Source organism: Salvelinus alpinus, chromosome 26, assembly GCF_045679555.1.
Source record: "Salvelinus alpinus chromosome 26, SLU_Salpinus.1, whole genome shotgun sequence".
NCBI classification, from domain to species: Eukaryota; Metazoa; Chordata; class Actinopteri; order Salmoniformes; family Salmonidae; genus Salvelinus; species Salvelinus alpinus.
Window position 1 is genome coordinate 22,941,820 of NC_092111.1, and position 27,106 is coordinate 22,968,925.

Here is a 27,106-nt window from a genome sequence, read left to right on the forward strand (position 1 = left end):
AGAGCGAGAGCGACAGAAAGAGCGAGAGCGACAGAGAGAGCGAGAGCGACAGAGAGAGCGAGAGCGACAGAGAGAGCGAGAGCGACAGAGAGAGCGAGACAGAGAGAGCGAGACAGAGAGAGCGAGACAGAGAGAGCGAGACAGAGAGAGCGAGACAGAGAGAGCGAGACAGAGAGAGCGAGACAGAGAGAGCGAGACAGAGAGAGAGAGACAGAGAGAGAGAGACAGAGAGAGAGAGACAGAGAGAGACAGAGAGAGCGAGTGCTTTGGCAATGTTAACACATGTTTCCCATGCCAATAAAGCCCCTTGAATTGAATTGAATTGAGAGACAGAGAGAGAGACAGAGAGAGCGAGAGAGAGACAGAGCGAGCGAGAGAGCGAGGGTTTGAGAGCTTGGTCAGCATAAAGAAGAACACATACCAGGCTTGAATGTGATGAGGCAGGATCTGTTGGTACACGTCCCCTCTGGAAATATCATTATCTGCACACACACACAGTACATTTGATATAGAAGATTGAGGAGGATTGGTCTTTACGTTAACACAAGCAGGCAGTGTGTGTGTTACCTGAGGCCACTCCCCTCCAGCGTGGGCTCTGCGTTTGATCTCCTCAACTGTCTTCCTACGAGAATCCTGGTCCGACCGCGACACAAACACTGGTCTTATGAACTTTATCAGAGCTGGTGGGGCAGGGAGAAAGAGAGACACAAGGGGCAGGGAGAAAGAGAGACAAAAGGGGCAGGGGGGAGAGACACAAGAGGCAGGGAGAAAGAGAGACACAAGGGGCAGGGGGGAGAGACAAAAGGGGCAGGGGGAGAGACAAAAGGGGCAGGGGGGAGAGACAGAAGGGGCAGGGGGGAGAGACAGAAGGGGCAGGGGGGAGAGACAGAAGGGGCAGGGGGGAGAGACAGAAGGGGCAGGGGGGAGAAAGAGTAGGGAGAGAAGGGGATGTGGGGGAAGGGGGAAAGAAGGGGAGTAGTGAGAGACGGATAAGAGAGGGAGGGAAATAGAGAGATGACAGAGAGATTATAGAGTGATTAGCACAGCATTATGACTAATAATAAGAATGTTATGAGATAACCAGAATATGCTAATCATTAACACCTGGTCTCACCACCTCTACCCCTCCCCCCTTCATGTTCAGTCTGATAACCTCACATCAGTCAGTATCTATCAGAAGACTGGTTCTCACCGGCCCTGATGGAGACAGAAAGAAATGAGGAAGACTATACTACCAGAGAGAGAGAAAATGAAGGCTACAGTACACACTTCCCTAGACAGTGAGTCAGACCAAAAAAGCCTGACAAATGAGGAAGAGGCAGAGAGAAAGCGAGAGAGAAGAAGAGAAATAGGTGAGGTAGACAATGGTATTTAATGAAGATGATGAGGATTACTACTCACTGCCCCAGACGGGGATGTTCTTGCTCTCGGACTTCATGACGATAGAGGCCATGGTCATGGTGATGGGGATGGCGTCGAAGTAGGACGAGTGAGGGGCCAGGGTGAGGATGGGCGCCTGTGAGGGCGGGGCCGGTTCCCCTTTCACCGTCACCCAATGGAAACCTCCACAGAACCACATGGCTCGCATGATCACCCTCAGGGCTATGTCACAGATCCTGTAGGAGAGAGAGACAGAGAGAGAGCAAGAGAGAGAGAGAGCAAGAGTGAGAGACAGGGTGAGGGTGTGTCTGTTTAATTGCTATTTACACAGGTAAGTCAATTAAAGATTTGCTCTGGAACTTTGGCAACTTCTATGTATTTTTGTAAACCTCCTACTTTGGGCTGGATCCATCAATGAGCTTCAGCCCCCTCACCATTTGAGTGACAACACAGCAGAGGTGAACACACAGCAGAGGTGAACACACAGCAGAGAGAGCAATGATGTGGTTCACATATCTGTACATGTGACGTAGTACTTCATTTTCAGGGACCACTTTTGGCTAGTGAGCGTTACTTTCAGAACTACTGGCTAAAAAGTACACACAATTACAGGAGAATCTCTTTAAGAATGCAATTACGGCCTGTCGCGTGTGTGTTTGCCCCGACACAATGACGACAATATCCAAACCTTCCACAAGAGGTGGTGATGTCATTATCAGGTGTCATTCATTCATTATATATATATATATATATATATATATATATACTGTACTCTATACCATCTACTGCATCTTGCCTATGCCGTTCGGCCATCGCTCATCCATATATTTATATGTACATATTCTTATTCATTCCTTTACACTTGTGTGTATAAAGTAGTTGTTGTGATTACAAGATTACTTGTTAGATATTACTGCATGGTCGGAACTAGAAGCACAAGCATTTCGCTACACTCGCATTAACATCTGCATCTGACCAATAAAATGTGATTTGATTTGGATTTGATATATAATTCTCTCTCTCACACACACACCTCCTCCACCAGGTCTCGGTCTCCACGGCCAGTTCAGATCGTCCCAGAGAGGCAGCGAAGGCAAAGGGCCAGGCCAGCAACATGAGGAACACTGCAAAAAACAACCGTACTGGGAACACAGTCACAGTCATCACACCGATCTGAGAAGGGGGGGAGCGGAGAGAGAGAGTAACAAAATCAAATGGTGATGCATTCATTCATTCAAACACAGAGGGAGAGGGTGACAGAGGTACAAATTATCATTTCATCAGGGAAAGAATCTCTTTCTGTGAAGTTAGATTGACCCAAAAAGAACTGCTCTGTTAAAGAAGACTCAGGCTTGCCTCTAACAATCCAGCAATGACAGACATACAGCTAGTCATCCCTCCTAGCTTTCTCCTTGTTTACTCTATGCTCCTTATGTAAGCATGATCACAACAGCTCATACAGAAATGATAGATTTTTTTTTTTAACTATCCAATGTGATTTCAGGTTTAAATAAAAATAAAACAGTTAATTTAGTATCAAGTTAATTTATGCTTACATCATTAAGGTCAAAGCAGATAACTATTGACATGTCACGCCCTTAGAAGGAATATGGTTGTATGTCATGCCATCACTCCAAATAACAGGGTCACAATGTCAAGCCCCACACTGTCATTTCAGATCCCACCACCCCCCTCTATTCCTCTATCCATCATCTGGAGACCTCTTATCCCTCTTCTGTCTGTTACAGTAGGGTGTTGTTGTTCTCAATACTGCACATGTTTCTCTCTCTATTGCTTTCTCTATAAATATATCTTTCCCCCTCTCTCTCTATCCCCCTCTCTCTGCCTGCCTACATTACAATGTGGTCCTTTCCTTTCCCAGGGGACTCGTATTCCTTCTCTTCTCCTCCCTCGCTCTGCTTTAATCCCTCTCCCTCTCTCTGTGTGAGCCCCAGGTTCAGACAGCATGGCCAGATAAACACTAATAGGGCTGGTTTATGACCCCCCCTTCCCCAAAACACCTAACGACCCATCCTGACCACCACCACCCCCTTCTGGAAATGGACTCATCCAAACAGCATACTAACAAACATTAGAAGCCATTCTTCTGAGGTTATAACTCAATTACCAGAATTATGACTATCCGTCCCTCCTGTGGAATCAGTGTTTCCCTTATATTAATTTGGCAGCGGAGTATCGTTCCCTCTACTAAAAAAAAATGATACATTGTTACAAGTTGCATATCTTCCTCAGATGCTCATCAGATCGTCCGGGAAACCTCCAAGGTCACTAGCTAGCCATCTTGTGATCCTGGAAGTATAGCAAACCCTATAGATGGTGATGTAATAACTGTTAGCTAAGATACACTAGCAAAATCATTTTGGGGGTTAATATAGAATTGGCTGGTGATGTCATTGAGATCAGGAGATAAAATTAAAACTGTCCTCGATTTTCAGATGAGTTTCAAAATGTTTCAAAATGAAGATAATTTCAACCTCTACCTATCTGGACATGCACATCCTGGTTGATCACAACAATACATTTTACAATAAACAACCAATAAGCCATTTGTTAAAAAACAAGACTTACCTTTTACTGAAGCTTTGGCTGTTATGTAATTGATCCATGACAACCTTATGACAATCCTTTCAGAGGTACTGGAAAATGTCCTCATTCACATTGTCCAAAATGTCTAATGTATGGACGTTTTGCCTACTCATAAATTGATTTCTGGGAAAGATGCGCAAGTCTTCTGTACAGCACCTATGCATATTCAGTTTCTACAGTCTTTCAGCTTTCCAACAAGGTATGACTTGTCATATTAGGTTGAAGTATCACGACTCTGCACGTATGCGTGTCCATCACTATGCAGGGACTCTGCACGTATGCGTGTCCATCACTATGCAGGGACTCTGCACGTACGCGTGCCCATCACTATGCAGGGACTCTGCACGTACGCGTGCCCATCACTATGCAGGGACTCTGCACGTATGCGTGCCCATCACTATGCAGGGACTCTGCACGTACGCGTGCCCATCACTATGCAGGGACTCTGCACGTACGCGTGCCCATCACTATGCAGGGACTCTGCACGTACGCGTGCCCATCACTATGCAGGGACTCTGCACGTACGCGTGCCCATCACTATGCAGGGACTCTGCACGTATGCGTGCCCATCACTATGCAGGGACTCTGCACGTACGCGTGCCCATCACTATGCAGGGACTCTGCACGTACGCGTGCCCATCACTATGCAGGGACTCTGCACGTACGCGCGTCCATCACTATGCAGGGACTCTGCACGTACGCGTGCCCATCACTATGCAGGGACTCTGCACGTACGCGTGCCCATCACTATGCAGGGACTCTGCACGTACGCGTGCCCATCACTATGCAGGGACTCTGCACGTACGCGTGCCCATCACTATGCAGGGACTCTGCACGTACGCGTGCCCATCACTATGCAGGGACTCTGCACGTACGCGTGCCCATCACTATGCAGGGACTCTGCACGTACGCGCGTCCATCACTATGCAGGGACTATGCAGGGACTCTGCACGTACGCGTGCCCATCACTATGCAGGGACTCTGCACGTACGCGTGTCCATCACTATGCAGGGACTATGCAGGGACTCTGCACGTACGCGTGCCCATCACTATGCAGGGACTCTGCACGTACGCGTGTCCATCACTATGCAGGGACTCTGCACGTACGCGTGCCCATCACTATGCAGGGACTCTGCACGTACGCGTGCCCATCACTATGCAGGGACTCTGCACGTACGCGTGCCCATCACTGTGCAGGGACCCTGCACGTACGCGTGTCCATCACTGTGCAGGGACTCTGCACGTACGCGCGCCCATCACTATGCAGGGACTCTGCACGTACGCGCGTCCATCACTATGCAGGGACTCTGCACGTACCCGTGTCCATCACTGTGCAGGGACTCTGCACGTACGCGTGCCCATCACTGTGCAGGGACTCTGCACGTACGCGTGCCCATCACTATGCAGGGACTCTGCACGTACGCGTGCCCATCACTATGCAGGGACTCTGCACGTACGCGCGCCCATCACTATGCAGGGACTCTGCACGTACACGCGTCCATCACTATGCAGGGACTCTGCACGTACACGCGTCCATCACTATGCAGGGACTCTGCACGTACACGCGTCCATCACTATGCAGGGACTCTGCACGTACACGCGTCCATCACTATGCAGGGACTCTGCACGTACGCGCGTCCATCACTATGCAGGGACTCTGCACGTACATCACTATGCAGGGACTCTGCACGTACGCGTGCCCATCACTATGCAGGGACTCTGCACGTATGCGCGTCCATCACTATGCAGGGACTCTGCACGTACGCGCGTCCATCACTATGCAGGGACTCTGCACGTACGCGTGTCCATCACTATGCAGGGACTCTGCACGTACGCGTGTCCATCACTATGCAGGGACTCTGCACGTACGCGCGTCCATCACTATGCAGGGACTCTGCACGTACATCACTATGCAGGGACTCTGCACGTATGGGTGCCCATCACTATGCAGGGACTCTGCACGTACATCACTATGCAGGGACTCTGCACGTATGCACTGCCATCAACCACCAAAATGCATGGACCCCAACAAAACATGGCTAGTTGCTGTTCAGCAGGTGTCCTGGTTTTGGTGGAAGACTCATTCGAGCAAGCAAGGGAGGCCTTATTGCTGTTGGACATTACTTGAAAGTCCCAAAATGTGATATTTGTATTGATTATTGATTTTATTGTTATAGCCAGAATATGTAGTTATTGTTATGCTAGTTACAAAGTGCAACATGTGTACAGTTTTCATAGAACGCCATCGTAGCTAGTAGCTTTCATACGCACTAAAATATATACACACAAATAAATATATACAAATATTTTTTTTTATTTTTTTTTATTAATATATAGATTTAATATATACTGTATATACAGTTGAAGTCGGAAGTTTACATACACCTTGGCCAAATACATTTAAACTCAGTTTTTCACAATTCCTGACATTTAATCCTAGTAGAAATTCCCTGTCTTAGGTCAGTTAGGATCGCCATTTTATTTTAAGAATGTGAAATGTCGGAATAATTGTACTTCTTTCATCACATTCCCAGTGGGTCAGAAGTTTACATACACTCAATTAGTATTTGGTAGCATTGCCTTTAAATTGCTTAATTTGGGTCAAACGTTTTGGGTAGCCTTCCACAAGCTTCCCACAATAAGTTGGATGAAGTTTGGCCCATTCCTCCTGACAGGGCTGGTGTAACTGAGTCAGGTTTGTAGGCCTCCTTGCTCGCACACGCTTTTTCAGTTCTGCCCACAAATTTTCTATGAAATTAAGGTCAAGGCTTTGCGATGGCCACTCCAATACCTTGACTTTGTTGTCCTTAAGCCATTTTGCCACAACTTTGGAAGTATGCTTGGGGTCATTGTCCATTTGGAAGACCCATTTGCGACCACGCTTTAATTTCATGACTGATGTCTTGAGATGTTGCTTCAATATATCCACATCATTTTCCTCCCTCATGATGCCATCTATTTTGTAAAGCGCACCATTCCCTCCTGCAGCAAAGCACCCACACAACATGATGCTGACACCCCCGTGCTTCACGGTTGGGATGGTGTTCTTCAGCTTGCAAGCCTCCCCCTGTTTCCTCAAAACATAACGATGGTCATTGTGGCCAAACTGTTCTATTTTTGTTTCATCAGACCAGAGGACATTTCTCCAAAAAGTATGATCTTTGTCTCCATGTGCAGTTGCAAACCGTAGTCTGGCTTATTTATGGCGGTTTTGGAGCAGTGGCTTCTTCCTTGCTGAGTGGCCTTTCAGGTTATGTCGATATAGGACTCGTTTTCCTGTGGATATAGATACTTTTGTACCTGTTTCCTCCAGCATCTTCACAAGGTCCTTTGCTGTTGTTCTGGGATTGATTTGCACTTCTCGCACCAAAGTCCGTTCATCTCTAGGAGATAGAACGTGTCTCCTTCCTGAGCGGTATGACGGCTGCGTGGTCCCATGGTGTTTATAGTTGTCTACTATTGTTTGTACAGATGAACGTGGTACCTTCAGGCGTTTGGAAATTGCTCCCAAGGATGAACCAGACTTGTGGAGGTCTACAATTTTTTATCTGAGCTTTTGGCTGATTTCTTTTGATTTTCCCACGATGTCAAACAAAGAGGCACTGAGTTTGAAGGTAGGCCTTGAAATACATCCACAGGTACACCTCAAATTGACTCAAATTATGTCAATTAGCCTATCAGAAGCTTCTAAAGCATTTTCTGGAATTGTCCATGCTGTTTAAAGGCGCAGTCAACTTAATGTATGCAAACTTCTGACCCACTGGAATTGTGATACAGTGAATTATAAGTGAAATAATCTGTCTATAAACAATTGTTGTAAAAATGACTTGTGTCATGCACAAAGAAGATGTCCGAACAGACTTTCCAAAACTATAGTCTGTTAACAAGAAATTTGTGGAGTGGTTGAAAAACAAGTTCTAATGACTCCAACATAAGTGTATGTAAACTTCTGACTTCAACTGTACACACACACACCAAAAAAAGAAACGTCCCTTTTTCAGGACCCTGTCTTTAAAAGATAATTCATAAAAATCCAAATTCATTGTAAAGTTTTTAAGCACTGTTTCCAATGCTTGTTCAATGAACCATAAACAATTAATGAACATGCACCTGTGGAACAGTCATTAAGACACTAACAGCTTACAGACGGTAGGCAATTAAGGTCACAGTTATGAAAACTTAGGACACTAAAGAGGCCTTTCTACTGACTCTGAAAAAACACCAAAAGAAAGATGCCCAGGATCCCTGCTCATCTGCGTGAACGTGTCTTAGACATGCTGCAGATGTGGCCAGGGAAATAAATTTCAATGTCCGTACTGTGAGACGCCTAAGACAGCGCTAAAGGGAGACAGGACGGACAGCTGATCATTCTCGCTGTGGCAGACCACGTGTAACAACACCTGCACAGGATCGGTACATCCAAACATCACACCTACGGGACAGGTACAGGATGGCAACAACAACTGCCCGAGTTACACCAGGAACGCAAAATCCCTCTATCAGTGCGGACTGTGCGCAATAGGCTGAGAGAGACTGGACTGAGAGCTTGTAGGCCTGTTGTCCTCACCAGACATCACCGGCAACAACGTTGCCTATGGGCACAAACCCACCGTCACTGGAACAGACAGGACTGTCAAAAAGTGCTTTTCACTGTCGAGTTGCGGTTTTGTCTCACCAAGGGTGATGGTCGGATTCGTGTTTATCGTAGAAGGAATGAGCGTTAAACCGAGGCCTGTACTCTGGCGCGGGATCGATTTGGAGGTGGAGCGTCCGTCATGGTCTGGGGCGGTATGTCACAGCATCATTGGACTGATCTTATTGTCATTGCATGCAATCTCAACGATGTGCGTTACAGGGAAGACAGCCTGCTCCCTCATGTGGTACCCTTCACTTGGTGGAGGAGTGGGGTAACATCTCACAGCAAGAACTGGCAAGAACTGCAGTCCATGAGGAGGAGATGCACAGCAGTACTTAATGCAGCTGGTGGCCACACCAGATACTGACTGCTACTTTTGATTTTGACCCCACCTTTGTTCAGGGACACATTATTCCACTTCTGTTAGTCACATGTCTGTGGAACTTGTTCAGCTTATATCTCAGTTGTTTAATCTTATCTTCATACAAATATTTACACGTTAAATTTGCTGAAAATAGACGCAGTGAGAGGACGTTTCTTTTTTTGCTGAGATATATATATATCCACACACACACAAAGTATGTGGACACCCCTTCAAAGTAGTGGATTCAGCTATTTCTACCACACCCATTGCTGACAGGTGTATAAAAATCAAGCACACAGCCATACAATCGCCATAGACTAATATTGGCAGTAGAATGGTCTTACTGAAGAGCTCAGTGACTTTCAACATGGCACCGTCATAGGATGCCATCTTTCCAACTAGTCAGTTTATAAAGTTTCTGCCCTGCTAAACAGGACCGCCAAGTGCTGAAGTGGGTAACGTGGAAAAATCATCTGTCCTCACTTACAAAACTCACAAACTGCCTCTGGAAGCAACGTCAGCACAATAACTGTTTGTCGGGAGCTTAAAGAAATGGGTTTCCATGGCAGATTAGCCACACACAAGCCTAAGATCACCATGTGTAATACCAAGTAGCGGCTGGAGTGGTGTAAAGCTCGCCGCCATTGGACTCTGGAGCAGTGGAAACGCGTTCTCTGGGAGTGATGAATCACGCTTCATAATCTGGGCAAATTGCAGGAGAGCGCTACCTGCACCAATGCATAGTGCCAACTGTGAAGTTTGGTGGAGGAGGAAAAATGGTCTGGGGCTGTTTTTCCATGGTTTGGTCTGGTGGGGGGCGGGGGCTGAGAATGATTTCCGTCTGTAATAAAGCCGTTTTGCAGGGAAAAACTAATTTTGATTGGCTGGGCATGGACTACACGAATCCTACCTTTGAAGCACATCTTATGAGTAGCAGACCATTTTCCTTTCTTCCTGGGCCAATGAAATTTGCCTAGACCTACTGTCAAGTTACCAGGTTGTTAGCTAGCTAGGTAAGATGACTGAACAACGTTGTTTGTTATCAAACCAATAATTATCAAACCAGGATTAGTTTAAAAACAGCCCTCAACATGGTTTGTGAAATTATATAAAATGCGTGCGAATCCTGACAGGGGGAAAAATAATTGTAAAAAATGTAAAAAGCAACTCTGGCAATATGAGTCATATTGTTTGAACCATTTGGGTTAGAGACAAGCCCTTTTCTTCGCTGTAAAGCTCCAAGCATGTTACTTATATTCCCTTTGCCTGTTTTCAGAATTTCTAACAGGTTTGTGTTTTGGGAGATGGATTTGCCTGACCTGTGCATTGACACATGTCATGTCTCTGACTTATCATTAAAAGTGAAGACTTATATTATCCAATCAATACTCTGGCCATGATTGGCTGAGATAATGAGTGGGCTGGACATGCCGAGAGATGAGCTTGTATTGGTCTGCCATATAGCACGTGTCTGTGTATTGGAGCTGGTCAGTATGTCTAGGTAACGTGTCAAACGCAGCTTCTTTTTTTTATGTATGTATTGCTTGGTAAAACTGCATAAACCTAATGTCAAGTTAAAGTGTACTGGTAGCTAGCTAACGTTAGCTGGCTGGCTCGCTAGCTAACGTTATGTGTATGATCTTATTCTTCGTATCTCAGACACATTTGCTTGACTAGTTATATTCATAGAACTTGGTTGGTTAGCTACCTGCAGGTTCATGCAGGGTAGTAACGTCATGAGTTGTGATTATGATCCATTGTTTAGCTAGCTAGCTACATGTCTTAACAAAAGACTCCACTCCAAGTATTTTCATTTCAAGTTATTGTACTGTTAGCTAGCTAGCTAACGTTAGCTGGTTGGCTCGCTAACTAATGTTACATCATGCGTTGGGATTCATTGTTTACCTAGCTAGCTATATTTCTTAACAAAAGACTCATCTTAGTGTGCCAGAGTGCAGAATAACTGATTAATTTTTGAACGCTCAACACTCCGGTTGAATATGTCCGGTGTCAGTAAACATCGGCAACAAAGCGTAATTTATTTGTTCCCAGCAGCACTGTTACGGTCACCAACGCTCTGGATAACATGAATACTACCTAAACAACTCTGCTAGAGGGAGTAAAATGGTCAGAGTGGGGTGTTCTCTTATTACATGTCTGGAAGTAGCTAGCCAATGTTAGCTTGGGTGCTTGACTAGTGAGGTCAGAGCTTTCGGAACAACCCTACTTATTGGCCAGAGCATCCAGTGTGTGCTCTGAACACGAAACGCTCTGAATTTACTAACGGACAATCTGACAGCACAGTTGCAGTCACCAACGCTCTGGATGACAAAGCAGCCTAACCAGCTCTGCTAGGGCGAATGATGTTCAGTGAGCTGTTCTCTCTCTTTTAGATGTCTGCAAGTAGCTGGCAAGTTAGTACAGAACTCACAGATCAACCCTTAAAGAGATGGGTGAGGCTAAGGCTTAAGAGGGTGTGAACAACGCTGAATGATTGTAGACAAAGAAGGGCTCTCCAATAGTAGTGCCAAAACATTGAAAGGACGGTTTTCTCAAAAGTGAGTTCACAAGTTGATCAACATTCAAAGCATAATTACTTTCCCATTGTTTCCTCAGATGCAGTGTATGATACACCATTTTGTAGCTCTGAGTCTCTACTTTTATCCAATGTAAAAAATTTAAAAAAATATTAAAATGTTGCATATTTGAAGAGGTTTTTGACCATACAGGGACCTAATCTCAAACACTTAAGAAAACATGCTAAATATGTCTATAATAAAAAATTTGATTTTATTTGGTTTTTGTGATGGCGCCGGAGGGGAATGCTGCTGTCTTATTGGCTCTTAACCAACCATGCTATTTTGTTAGTTTTTTTGCGTTGTTCCCAACTTGTTTTGTACATAATGTTGCTGCTACAGTCTCTTATGACCAAAAAGAGCTTCTGGACATCAGAACTACGATTGCTCACCTCGAACTGAACGAAGAGTTCTTCTTCAATGAGTCGGACGGGAGGGATATACTACAGACCCCCGATCAGGCCCAGATCCCTGGCATTCACTGGAGAAGGAAACTGAGATTACGCAGAAAGAGATCAGGGTGCCTTGTGAGGATCAGGTGACAAGTGGCTAATCTGCCCTTGCCTTCCGTCCTGCTAGTTAACGTTCAATCCCTGGAAAATAAATGGGACGAACTGAAAGCACGTTTATCCAAAAATCTAAATCTAGAATCGGCTTCCTATTCGCAACAAAGCCTCCTTCACTCATGCTGCCAAACATACCCTCGTAAAACTGACCATCCTACCGATCCTCAACTTCGGCGATGTCATTTACAAAATAGCCTCCAACACTCCTCAGCAAACTGGATGCAGTCTATCAGTGCCATCCGTTGTCACCAAAGCCCCATATACCACCCACCACTGCGACCTGTACGCTCTCGTTGGCTGGCCCTCGCTTCCTACTTGTCACCAAACCCACTGACTCCAGGTCATCTACAAGTCTCTGCTAGGTAAAGCCCCGTGTTATCTCAGCTCGCTGGTCACCATAGCAGAACCCACCCGTAGCACGCGCTCCAGCAGTTATATCTCACTAGTCACCCCCAAAGCCAATTCCTCCTTTGGCCGCCTTTCCTTCCAGTTCTCTGCTGCCAATGACTGGAACAAACTGCAAAAATCACTGAAGCTGGAGACTCATATCTCCCTCACTAGCTTAGAGCACCAGCTGTCAGAGCAGCTCACAGATCACTGCACCTGTACATAGCCCATCCAACTACCTCATCCCCATACTGTATTTATCTTGCTCCTTTGCACCCCAGTATCTCTACTTGCACATTCATCTTCTGCACATCCATCACTCCAGTATCTAATTGGTATATTGTAATTACTTCACCACCATGGCCTATTTATTGCCTTACCGCCCTTATCTTACCTCATTTGCACACACTGTATATAGATTTTCTTCAACTGTATTATTGACTATGTCATGTTTATTCCATGTGTAACTCTGTGTTTTTGTATGTGTCGAACTGCTTTGCTTTATTCTTGGCCAGGTCGCAGTTGTAAATGAGAACTTGTTCTCAACTAGCCTACCTGGTTAAATAAATGAAATAAAAATAAACATACACTAACCAGAAATCATGCATTACAGGCCACATTCACACTGAGCTAAAGGGTAGAGCTGCCGCTTTTAAGGAGCGGGACTCTAACCCGGCAGCTTATAAGAAATCCTGCTATATTCGCCGACAAACCATCAGCTATTGTCCGGTTGAAATATTATTGATTATTTAGGCTAAAAACAACCTGAGGATTGATTATAAACATTGTTTGACATGTTTCTACAAACTTTACGGATCCTATTTGGAATTTGGACCAACTGGCAAGTGTCTTCACTGACATTTTCAGCCTCTCCCTGTCGGAGTCTGTAATACCAACATATTTCAAGCAGACCACCATAGTCTCTGTGCCCAAGAACACCAAGGTAACCTGCCTAAATGACTACCGACCCATAGCACTTACGTCTGCAGCCACGAAGTGCATTGAAAGGTTGGTCATGGCTCACATCAACACCATTATCCCAGAAACCCTAGACCCACTCCAATTTGCATACCGCCCCAACAGAACTACAGATGATGCAATCTCTATTGTACTCCACTCTCTCTTTCCCACCTGGACAAAAGGAACACCTACATGAGAACTCATTGACTACAGCTCAGCATTCATCACCATAGTGCCCTCAAAGCTCATCCCTAAGCAAAGGACCCTGGGATTAAACACCTCCCTCTGGATCCTGGACTTCCTGACCGGCCGCCCCCAGGTGGTAAGGGTAGGTAACAACACATTGTCACACTGATCCTCAACACGGGGGCCCCTCGGGGGTGCGTGCTCAGTCCCCTCCTGTACTCCGTGTTCACTCATGACTGCACTGGCAGGCACGACTCAAACACCATCATTAAGTTTGCTGATGACAACAATGGTAGGCCTGATCACCGACAACGATGAGACCTCCATATAGGCTGAGGTCAGAGACCTGACTGTGTGGTGCAAGGACAACAACCTCTCCCTCAACATGATCAAGACAAAGGAGATGATTGTGGACTACAGGAAAAGGAGGACTGAGCACACCTCCATTCTCATCGACGGGGCTGTTGTGGAGCAGGTTGAGAGCTTCAAGTTCCTTGATGTCCACAAACTAACATGGTCCAAGCACACCAAGACAGTTGTGAAGAGGGCACGACAAAACCCTTACCCCTTAAGGAGACTGAAAAGATTTGGCACGGGTCCTCAGACCCTCAAAAGGTTTTACAGCTGCCCCATCGAGAGCATCCTGACGGGTTGCATCACTGCCTGGTATGGCAACTGCTCGGCCTCCGACCGCAAGGCACTACAGAGGGTAGTGCGTACGGCCCATCACATGGGTCAAGCTTCCTGCCATCCAGGACCTCTATACCAGGCGGTGTCAGAGGAAGGCCCTAAAAATTGTCAAAGACTCCAGCCACCCTAGTCATAGCTACTGCACAGCAGCTACTGCACACAGCGGTACCGGAGCGCCACGTCTAGGTCCAAGAGGCTCCTAAATAGCAGCTTCTACCCCCAAGCCATAAGACTCCTGAACAGCTAATCAAATGGCTACCTAGACTAACAAAAAGAATGAGCTGGCGCACACCCAGAGAAAATGATTTAGCCTAGAGGTGCTGACTAACAGCGAATGAACTGTAAGCTACAAATTAAAAAAATTAAGTTGCACACTCATATATATTTCACACTATCGTTCAAAAGTTTGGGGTGACTTAGAAATGTCACTGTTTTTGAAAGAAAAGCACATTTTTTGTCCAATAAAATAACATCAAATTGATCAGAAATACAGTGTAGACATTGTTAATGTTGTAATTGACTATTGTAGCTGGAAACGGCAGATTTTTTATGGAATATACATAGGCGTACAGAGGCCCATTATCAGCAACCATCACTCCTGTGTTCCAATGGCACGCTGTGTTCGCTAATCCAAGTTTATCATTTTAAAAGGCTAATTGATCACTAGAAAAGCCTTTTGCAATTACGTTAGCACAGCTGAAAACTGTTGTGCTAATTAAAGGACTTCTTTAGACTAGTTGAGTATATGGAGAATCTGGTGTGTTCTTAAATTCAATGAGGAGTGCCAGAGTGCGCTCGTAAATTTAGAGCTTGTTGTCAGATTGTCCATTTGTAAATTCAGAGGGGTTCACTCTCGGAGCGCACACTGGACACACCGGCCGTGGAGTAGAGGTAATTTGAGCGTTCAGACCTTACAGTGGCAGTCAAGCACCCAAGCTAACGTTGGCTAGCTACTTCCAGACAAATGAGACCACTGACAATTTTACTTGCACTTGCAGAGCTGGTTAGGCAGTTGTCATGTTATCCATAGCGTTGGTGACTAACTGTGATGCTGGCAACAACTTAATTACGCTTTTTTGCCGACGTTTACTAAAAGCAGCCATATTCAACGGGCGTTGAGCGCTCATAAATGCATAAATGCTCTGGTACACTCAGACAAGAGTGCTCTGAAATCGGAGTAGATAGCCAGACTGAATTTATAAAAGCGCCCGAATGTCCATTGAGAACGCACAAGGACTATACCATTTAGCTAAGCTAAGAATGACGGGAATAATCAGGTCAATAAACGTTGGGTAGTTAGATAGCATATAGTTAATATATTGGCAAGTTTGATGTATAAGTAGCCAACTAACGTTAGGTAACTAGCTAACATAACGGTATATACTGCTGTAATGATATGCTATGTGGTTCTTAAGGACAGTGTATCTAACAAATTGTCAGCCAACATAACGTGTAAGGTAACTTATTTGAAAAGTCATTACTTTATTACATTGCTCAACATTTTCTCAACATTTGTCATAATTAGTTAAAGCTATGAATTTGTAGCAGCTAATGGGGATCCTACAAATACAAAACTAACCCTAATGTCAACACACACACAGGCACCTCAAAGAATGCAAAGACTATCATTAGGCAAAATGGCAGACAGAGACGAGTCACTACAATACAGACCCCTCAGCTGTTCAATAAGTTAGTGACATCTTTATTTGGTTCATTGTGACGTTAATTCATATGGGGTGTTTTTGTTGTTTTGTAAACTCCTCTTCAAAACAGGACATCTGGGAGAGAGCGAGAGAGGCCCGAGGGAGGAATGTGGTTACACGTGTTGGTGTGACAGACACACACATCACCCAGTCATAAGGATCTGTTGTCAGCAGCGTGAAGGGAAGTAGTGTTTATGTTCAGGCAGAGAGAGACGGTTCTTAAATTAACCAGTGTGTGTACATAGAACGGAAAACACCCTGACACCTTCACAGTAACAGCAGGTAGTAGGCTAGTGAGAACAAGACTAAGATAGACACCTGCTACAGTTTACTGACTCAACTAGCAACCTTCACGTCTCTGATGGGCCCAAGTAGCCTCCAGCACCTTTCTGTCCAACTAGCCTAACTATGACCTTGATCTGAGTTTAACAATAATTTAGATTTAATCTTTGACAGAAACATGCAACAAACGATGACAATGCAATTGGATACACTGTCTTCCAAGAAATATATATATATTTTTTTTTAAAGGTCAACGTGCTCATGATACAATTGAATAGAAATGCACATTTCCTGAGGCTTGGCCTAGATCCAGAGACTGAAATAATTAGCACCAGATTCAGAAGCTGAACGCTGTTCCAAAGTCTCAATCCTTTCTGCTCCTTTATCGAGTCATGTTCTGCCCCTTGTCTCTGTGTGCAGTTTGTGTGTGTAAAGCATGCCTCCTGCTGCAGGAGTAAACTTGTTTGCCGTGTTTATCTTCCACTGCTGGCACAAAATGTTCTGTGCCAAAATGGAGGCCAGTTTCCTGACCTTGTAGGGCAGGGCTCTCCAACCCTGTTCCTGGAGATCAACCGTCCTGTAGGTTCACACTAGTGGTCGATTTCAAGTTACAACAAATCGGTAATCAGCCTTTTTGGACGCCGATTACGGCCAATTACATTGCAATCCACGAGGAGACTGCGTGGCAGGCTGACCACCTGTTACACGAGTGCAGCGTCAAAAGGATCTTGTGGCTGTAAGGAGCCAAGGTAAGTTGCTAGCTGGCATTAAAGTTCTCATAAAAAACAATCAATCTTCACATAATCACTAGTTAACTACTGTCGTGTCTTTGCTATCATTAAATTGAAGACTTATAGTTTTTATCAAAGATTCCTGTAATTAGGGATTACGCGATCACTTGAGTAATAACGTAACTAATTAACTATGAATTCGAGGGCACCAGGGAAAGTTATTAGATTACAAAGTTATAATTTCCCAATATAACCTTTCAGATATTTTCATATCTGATCAATAGTCTTCTGATTAATGATTTATTTATTTTTACCTCACGTTAGTCTCATTCCAAACGTCGTAAATTGTTGATTATCTGCACGAACCCAGTCTTCACTATGAGTCATCCATACATCAATTGTCTTAAATCATTTATTTATTACTAACTAATTAATTCACAGAAATGCATAAACAAACAAACATAAAATTGGTTACATGAAATGGGAGAAATATGCCCTAGTGGCTGAACCGGCATGGCGGCTTGTTAGACAAAAGGGAAAATGGGGGAAAGATTCAGAAGTCACTACAGAGTATACTCTTTATAACAATTGACATGCTAATCCTTACACATGAACGCTCACTCATTCGGGAACAATTGCAATCAATATATATATAGTTACGCTCGGTGTGTGTCGTCTTCATCGTTGGAGAGAAGTTAGTTTGTTGGAGATTCGTTGGTCTCTGTCTTGGCTATTGTGGATAGTTCAGAGTGACATTCGTTATAGAATGATGTTTCGGCGGTTGTCTTTCTTCGCGTTCAATGATACCGAATTCCTAGCTGCAGACTAGTAGTCAATATCAAGGACTTGTTCTTGATCGTCTAAGAGTTTAACCACGTGGTATGGTTAAAGATTCAGCAATGTTACTTAACCTTCGTTCTCCTCCTAATGGAGAAAAACCTGGTCTAATGGTAATTTCTCAGAGTTGAGCTTTTATTCGGATAGCATAGAGGGGCTGTCCTTGGATGTCTGACCCAACTGGCTCAGGGGCGGGTCCTCGGGTTTAGTTCAAATCAAACGGGATTTGTATTTTTCTTCATTAAACAGTCCAAAATCATATTACACAATTATACAAACAGTATCATACTCACTCATTCATTTTATACAACAAACAGATGTAAACCTCATATCTGAGGTTATTATATAAACAGCGGTATGGTAATGTAGTCCCACAGTCTCTCATGAGTTTCCCACATGGGGACAAACGGGCATGTTAATAGCTGGACTCCCCACCGATCTTTTATACTTTTGCAGGAATATGAAATATGTTCGTACCTCAAGTTCTGTGAGGTGGAAGAGAATTCCTTAGTCCTGAAAGTTTACCCTCTCTCTTAATACTGTTTGGCCATGAGGAGATTCTCAGGAATTTACGACGTCTCTCTGTGATCACCGCATGGGTTGTGGTAGGAAAGGGAGAGGCAGGGAGAGGGGGATGGGGTTTTGCAATACCCAAGCAGGCAACGTCATGACACTACACATGGTTGATGATATTACTAGGTTAACTAGCTTGTCCCGAGTTGCATATAATCAATGTGGTGCCTGTTAATTTATCATCGAATCACAGCCTACTTCAACTTCGCCAAACGGGTGATGATTTAACAAAAGCGCATTTGCGGGGAAAAAACAACCGTTTCACAAATGTACCTAACCATAAACATCATTAGTTCAAAGAAATTCATGTTAGAAGGTAATAATAACTAAGGAAACTGTGTCACTTCTCTTGCGTTCAGTGCAAGCAGAGTCAGGGTATATGCAACAGTTTGGGCCGCCTGGCTCGTTGCGAACTGTGTGAGGACCGTAATTAATTTGCCGAATTTTACATAATTATGAAATAACATTGAAGGTTGTGCAATGTAACAGCAATATTTAGACTTAGGGTTGCCACCTATTCGATAAAATACGGAACGGTTCTGTATTTCACTGAAAGAATAAACATTTGGTTTTCAACGTGATACTTTCCGGACCATATTAATGACCAAAGGCTCGTATTTCTGCGTTTATTATATTATAATTAAGACTATGATTTGATATTTGATAGAGCAGTCTGACTGAGCGGTGGTAGGCAGAAACAGGCTCGTAAGCATTCATTCAAACAGCACTTTACTGCATTTTGCCAGCAGTTCTTAGCAATGCTTGAAGCACAGCGCTGTTTATGACTTCAAGCCTATCAACTCCGGAGATTAGGCTGGCAATACTAAAGTGCCTATAAGAACATCCAATAGTCAAAGCTATACGATATACAACTGGTATAGAGAGAAATAGTCGTTGCGTCATAATTCCTATAATATCTACAACCTAAAACTTCTTAACTGGGAATATTGAACCACCAGCTTTCAGATGTTCTCATGTTCTGAGCTAGGAACTTAAAAAGTAGCTATTTTTGACATGGCACATATTGCACTTTTACTTTCTTCTCCAACACTGTGTTTTTGCATTATTTAAACCAAATTGAACATGTTTCATTATTTATTTGAGACTAAATAGATTTTATTTATGTATTATATTAAGTTCAGATAAAAGTGATCATTATTCATTCAAGTATTGTTGTAATTGTCATTATTACAAATATATATATATAAAATTGTCCAAATAATCGGTATCGGCTTTTTTTAGTCCTCACATAATCGGACTCGGCGTTGAAAAATCATAAATCGGTCAACCTCTAGTTCACACTCCAGTGTTAATGCTAAATTGTAATTACTTCGCCACTGCGGCCTATTTATTGCCTTACCTCCCTAATCTTACTTCATTTGCAAACACTGTATATAGACTTTTCTATTGTGTTATTGACTGTATGTTTGTTTACTCCATGTGTAACTCTGTGTTGTTGTTTGTGTCACAGTGCTTTGCTTTATCTTGGCCAGGTCGCAGTTGTAAATGAGAACGTGTTCTCAACTTGCCTACCTGGTTAAATAAAGTTGAAATTAAAACAAACAAACACTCCAACCTAGCACACCCGATTCCAATAATTAGCTGGTTGATAAGCTGAATCCGATTAGTTACAACTGGGGTTGGAGTGAAAACCTACAGGAGGGTAGCGCTCCAGGAACAGGATTGGAGAGCGTTGCTGTAGTGTACAGTATATGGATGAGTGACTGGGACACACCCTGGTCCTGGGGCTGTGTGAGAGCAGAGAGGCCATGAAGCCAGGAACGGGACAAACCACATTTCCTGCACTTCCAGAAAGAATGCTAAGTCCACGCAAACCATAAGTCACACTCATCCGAATACTAACTAGCTACACACAGACTTGGTGCAAGCAAAATAGATCATTTGCTGAATGATGCCGTATGCTACAGCCATTCTGTCCTTTGCAGCATGGTCAGATACTGACAAATGCATGTCCAAGCCGCAAGGCTGTGTGTGAAAGGCTAAACAGAGAGTAAGGGGACAACTGTGTGCATGTGACCATATTGATCTGGTGATTGACTGACCATCACATATTGGCACAGAGTCAATTATTCTTACTACATACACAGAGAGGGGAAGAGAGGGGTAAATTGAGGGAGCATAGAGGGAGCGGTTTCACTGTAATAGTGAAGGTGTAAACTTGGCAGCAGAAAACCTAAACAGTATATTTGACCTCTCAGCTTCCCTAGCAAATCTAAACATTTTAAGCAGACAACCTAAGAAAATTAACAATGACAAAAACAAAAACCTAAGAAAGAAATTGAGAAACCTATCCAGCGAAAAACAGAGACCCAGAAAACTTGAGCCTACGCCTTCACTATGGTGAATCACTAAAACAATACATTACAGAAAAAGAAGGAACAGCACATCAGAAATCAGCTCAATGTAATTGAAGAATCCATAGAATCTAACCACTTCTGGTAAAATTGGAAAACTCTAAACTAACAACAAAGAGTTATCCAAAACGGAGATGTATGGATAAACCACTTCTCCAATCTTTTTGGCTCTATAACAAAGAACAAACAGCAAAAACATATACATGATCAAATACAAATCTTAGAATCAACTATTAAAGACAACAAGAACCCATTGGATTCTCCAATTACAGTGAATGAACTACAGGACAAAATACCACATTTCACCGGGGGGTGAGACAGGGATGCAGCTTAAGCCCCACCCTCTTCAACATGTACATCAAGGAATTGGCGAGGGCACTAGAACAGTGTGCAGCACCCGGCCTCACCCTACTAGAATCTGAAGTCAAACGTCTACTGTTTGCTGATGATCTGGTGCTTCGGTCTCCAACCAAGGAGGGCCAAAAGCAGCACCTAGATCTTCTGCACAGATTCAGTCAGACCTGGGCCCTGACAGTAAACCTCAGTAAGACAAAAATAAAGGTGTTCCAAAAAATGTCCTGTTGCCAGGACCACGAATACAAATTCCATCTATACACCGTTGCCCTAGAGCACACAAAAAACGATACATACCTCGGCCTAAACATCAGCGCCCCAGATATCGTTCACAGCTTTGTGGAAGTTGTGAGAGACAAGGCAAGAAGGGCCTTCTATGCCATCAAAAGGAACATAACATGTGACATACCAATTAGGATCTGGCTAAAAATACTTCAATCAGTTATAGAACCCATTGCCCTTTATGGTTGTGAGGTCTGGGGTCCCGCTCACCAACCAAGAATTCACAAATAATGCATGCAGAACAGATTTATGCAGATTCCCGCTAATTATCTACAAATTCTACCACCACCTAAAAAGGAAGCGATTCCCAAACCTTACATAACTAATCAATCACATACAAAGAAATTAACCTGGAGAAGAGCCCCCTAAGCAAGCCGGTCCTGGGGCTCTGTTCACAAATACAAACAGATCCGACAGAGCCCCAGGACAGCAACACAATTAGACCCAACCAAATCATGAGAAAACAAAAAGATAATTACTTGACACATTGGAAAGAATTTAAAGAAAAACAGAGCAAACTAGAATGCTATTTGGCACTAAACAGAAAGTACAGTGGCAGAATACCTGACCACTGTGACTGACCCAAGGAAATCTTTGACTATGTACAGACTCAGTGTAGCCTTGCTATTGAGAAAGGCCGCAGAAATGAAGACATGGCTCTCAAGAGAAGACAGGCTATGTGCTAAATGAGCTGCACTTCCTAACCTCCTGTCAAATGTATGATCAGAGAAACATATTTGCCTCAGATAAAAACAGACCCACAAAGAATTCCAAAACAAATCCCATTTTGATAACCTCCCATATCTATCTGAGATATCTACTGCATCCCTCATCCTCCACATACAACACCGTTCTGCCAGTCACATTCTGTTAAAGGTCCCCAAAGCACACACATCCCTGGGCCGCTCCTCTTTTCAGTTCGCTGCAGCTAGCGACTGGAACGAGCTACAACAAACACTCAAACTGGACAGTTTTATCTCAATCTCTTGATTCAAAGACTCAATCATGGACACGCTGACAGTTGTGGCTGCTTTGTGTGATGTATTGTTGTCTCTACCTTCTTGCCCTTTGTGCTGTTGTCTGTGCCCTGTTTTGTGCTGCTACCATGTTTTGTTGCTACCATGTTGTCATGTTGTGTTGCTGCTATGCTAAGTTGTGGTCTTAAGTCTCTTCATGTAGTGTTGTCGCTCTTGTTGTGATCAAATCAAAGTTTGTCACGTGCCGAATACAACCTTACAGTGAAATGCTTACTTACAGGCTCTAACCAATAGTGCAAAAAAGGTATTAGATGAACAATAGGTAAGTAAAGAAATAAAAAACAGTAGAAAGACAGTGAAAAACAGTAGCGAGGCTATATACAGTAGCGAGGCTATATACAGGCACCGGTTAGTCAGGCTGATTGAGGTAGTATATACATGTAGATATGGTTAAAGTGACTATGCATATATGATGAACAGAGAGTAGCAGTAGCGTAAAGAGGGGTTGGCGGGTGGTGGGTGGCGGGACACAATGAAGAAGCAGCCCGGTTAGCCAATATGCGGGAGCACTGGTTGGTCGGCCCAATTGAGGTAGTATGTACATATGTACATGAATGTACAGTTAAAGTGACTATGCATGTGTTTTGTCCTATATTTTTATTTGATGTATTTGTTATTTTAATCCCAGACCCCATCCCCGCAGGAGACCTTTTGGTAGGCCGTCATTGTAAATAAGAATTTTTTCTTAACTGACTTTTCTAGTTAAATAAAAGTTAAATACAACAAAAAAATTAAATACCAGTGTGCAATCACAGCAGCAAGATTTGTGACCTGTTGCCACAAGAAAAGGGCAACCAGTGAAGAACAAACACCATTGTAAATACAACCTATATTTCTGTTTATTTATTTCCCCTGGTGTACTATTTGCACATCATTACAACACTGTATATACACATATGACATTTGAAATGTTGTTATTTTTTGGGAACTTTTGTGAGTGTAATGTTTACTGTAAATTTTTTATTGTTTATTTAACTTTTGTTTATTATCCATTTCACTTGCTTTGGCAATGTTAACATATGTTTGCCATGCCAATAAAGTCCCTTGAACTGAATTGAGATGGAAGGAAGACAGACGGAGATGACAGAGTGAGAGAGGTGGGCAAAAGACAACGCATGGAACATTTAATGTAAACACAGGGACTCAATTATCTTTTTTTGTGTGACCCAGATCTATTCTAAAGCCTCAGTAGACAAGCCTCCCTTGAACAGTGAAGGCTGCCCAGTCATTTAGGACAGTTTTACAGTTAACTGCTATTGGACATGGAAATCCACTGCAAACGTTTGAAATGCAAATTACGAGAATCAAGATAACCAATTCAATAGCTACAAAAAGTTAGCTCTGATGTTATGTAAATCAAAACTCTTCTTGATAGAATCAAATCTCCATAAAATACACCACATGTATAGATTTTAGTTTAGTCCCTACATGTGGTTTATGGTCAATATATACCAATTATTCTAGCTACCAGCTTCGACCATAACATGCAGCGGCACGCTTGAAAGGCACAGAAAACTTGGTGGGTAGAGAACATCAGGTACCTAACTAGTATGCTAATTAGCTGATAGCTACTGTAGCACAGAGTGCCGTTAACTGACAAACTAGCTGGCAAAATATAACATTAGAACATATTTGAATGTTCATTAAATAAGATTTCGGCAAAAGTTAAACGGTTGCTTACCCTGATTTTCTCCAAGGGGGTGAATCGTAACTCGTGAACGAAAGGATTTCTGAAAGGGGTTGGCAAATCCGACCTATCTCTAATCTCCAAGGAAGAATGCTGCTCATCTGGCAACTTCATAACTGAAAACAAATAAACTAACACTTCAGTTCGCAACGGTTTTTCTATTCCACAATAAACAGGCAATGCTTCTTTGAAACTGACTTTCTAGGCTAGCTACACATGTACTGATGGCACTGATAGGTATGCTCGAGAAACATCAACTCGTTTTCGTTGATGTGGGGCGGGGAAGGGAGGATGGCTAATTTCAATGTACTGGGACTGCGCATGCGTAGTAGCAAGCCATACACTGACCACTTTGGAAGGTGTTGGATCTTTTTTACAGTGGTGCCAGAATTTCAGCACACATGCCACACACACACGAGTCACGACACAGGCAGACACACACAGGGACAACTGATATGAGTTTGGTGGGACATGACCTCTTTTCCTGGAATGTGTCTTTGAGATGTGCCAGATACCTTTGAGTGCGTATGAGTGTGAAGATGTAGTGCTTGCACTCTCACTTGACCCACCTGTCAATTTGTTACTCAGTTTGACGTCTTTGGGTCTCTCTTGTTAACCTTAATATGTAAAAACTTTATGTGGCTGTAGGTGACAATAATCCAGAAAATAGCTCAACATTATTGTTCATTCAGTCTGGATGTCATAATCATTTAGAATTGTTTTCTTTGAAAGTTGTAGCTCTATCTGACAGGAGAGGCCCTGTCAGAGAAATGGCAGCAGGATCATCAGTTAAAGAAGAAGTATTATTCTTCATGTGGCTTCCAGCAGACTAGATGGTGTGTTGCGTATTGTTGCCTTTCGCAGGTCGGAGTGCGGATTGCACATTTTGGTCACCCCCCCAAAAAGGGAAAAGGGGAATGGGAAAAACTTAAATTGCACCACCATCTAACCCTGCACTTATACACTATCCCCCAAAACCCCCACCCCACCCCACTACTTGGGCCCTAAATGATCCTACACCAGGCTGTTGGCCTGGGAGAATGGAACCCCTTCTCTCAAAACTTCCTGTAGATCTTCTGCACTTAAATCTCTCACACCCAAATAGTTCTCCGCTGCTGCAACTACCACATCTATCTTCTGTGATTTCCGCTCCATCAGTCAGTGTAGGTGATCACCATGGCAATAAACTCAAGAAATCCAACCATACTAAAACTCATCCTCTCTGGCTCTCTCTCTTCAGGCCTACTCACTATGGGCCTCCCAGTCGACTCATTCACCCTCGGGCTATCCCAGTGGTGTAAAGTACTTAAGTAAAAATACTTTAAAGTACTACTTAAGTAGTTTTTTGTGGGTATATGTACTTTACTTTACTATTTCTATTTTTGACAACTTTTACTCGCACTTCACTACATTCCTTAAGAAAATAATGTACTTTTTACTATTTTCCCTGACACCCAAAAGTACTCGTTACATTTTGAATGCCTAACAGGAAAGAACATTTTCAAAATCGTAACACTTATCAAGATAACATCCCTGGTCATCCCTACTGCCTCTAATCTGGCGGACTCACTCAAAACAAATGCTTTGTTTGTAAGGACATTTAAATTATTATTACCTTTTACTTTTACTTTTGATACTTACGTATATTTTAGCAACTACATTTACTTTTGATACTTAAGTATAATTAATACCAAATAATTTTAGACTTACTCAAGTAGTATTTTACTGGGTGACTTTCACTTTTACTTGAGTCATTTTCTATTAAGGTATCTTTACTTTTACTCAAGTAGTATTTTACTAGGTGACTTTCACTTTTACTTGAGTCATTTTCTATTAAGGTATCTTTACTTTTACTCAAGTATGAACATTTTGTACTTTTTCCACAACCGGGATATCCTCTACTCTCTTCACTGCCTCAGCATAGGAAACTTTCTGCCCCATTTCTCACATTGTGGGATCTCCCTTCTACACACTGCAACATGTCCAAATCCTTGGCACTTAATGCACCGAAGCGGGTTAGAAACATAGACCCTCACAGAATAGCAAATATAACCTAACCTGACATTATCAGGTAGAAACTCTGTGTCAAAGCTCAACAAGACAAACAGGGTTTTCTCTGTCTCGCCTTTGCCACCGGGTCTACGTCTCACCAAACGGCGGGCATCACAAACACTTGGTATATTCCTTTTTATTTGATCCAGCTCTACACTCAACACTACCCCACTGATCACCCATTTTAGCGGCGCCCTGCTCCGGAGAGCAAGGCACGCCACAGGTTGAGCCCTGAGCCACATGACTCGAAGCACCTGCTTCCCCTCTGAGGCAGATAAAAAATAAATAATAAATTAAATCACTTCTCGAATGTTTCACAGGTATAATCATTCCCAGTTTGTCCATTACTCAGCCCGACACAATGTTTGGGTAGGCCAAAAAGCAGTAATCTCACTCCTACCAGTCCAAAATCATCTCTGGTAGGATTCTCAGGGCAAATATTGGAAGTCTCCACTACACCAGTCGTCGCACTTCATCCAGGACTGGCTCAACCAGTGTTCACCACCGGCGTCTGACTCCATTTCGAGATCATCAAGGTTCTCAAGAGAGCATGAAGACCTATAAGTAAGATGACTTAGGTATGTGCACCTCGAACAAAGATTTATACTCAGGAGATGAATCTCTAATCTTAAGAGCGCCATTCTTACGCTTTCGTGTCATCACTTCCTATCTGACTTCTCGTTAGCTAGCAATCCTAGCCGAATAATAATTATTCTTCTACTTCTTTTATATCATGGCATTCTCAAATTGTATATGTGCATGCCGCCACCTACTGTGCGGTAGTGAGGGGGGGGGGGGGGGGGCAGCTCCAACTAACCCTACACCTATTTACCACTATTTC

General features: G+C 43.4%; 1 protein-coding gene across 1 annotated transcript in view; it reads right to left on the bottom strand.

Moving 5' to 3' along the window:
- Nucleotides 1-24,488, bottom strand: part of LOC139554960 (lysophosphatidylcholine acyltransferase 1-like) — a 45,902-nt gene extending 21,414 nt beyond the window's left edge. Inside the window, exons 1-5 of the mRNA XM_071368286.1 lie at nt 24,208-24,488; nt 2,414-2,553; nt 1,402-1,616; nt 568-680; nt 422-482 (exon numbers count right to left, since the gene is read on the bottom strand). Coding sequence (XP_071224387.1) covers nt 422-482; nt 568-680; nt 1,402-1,616; nt 2,414-2,553; nt 24,208-24,327 — 649 coding nt within the window. The 5' untranslated portion in view covers nt 24,328-24,488. The remainder of the gene's footprint in view (nt 1-421; nt 483-567; nt 681-1,401; nt 1,617-2,413; nt 2,554-24,207) is intronic.
- Nucleotides 24,489-27,106: the final 2,618 nt, after the last annotated feature.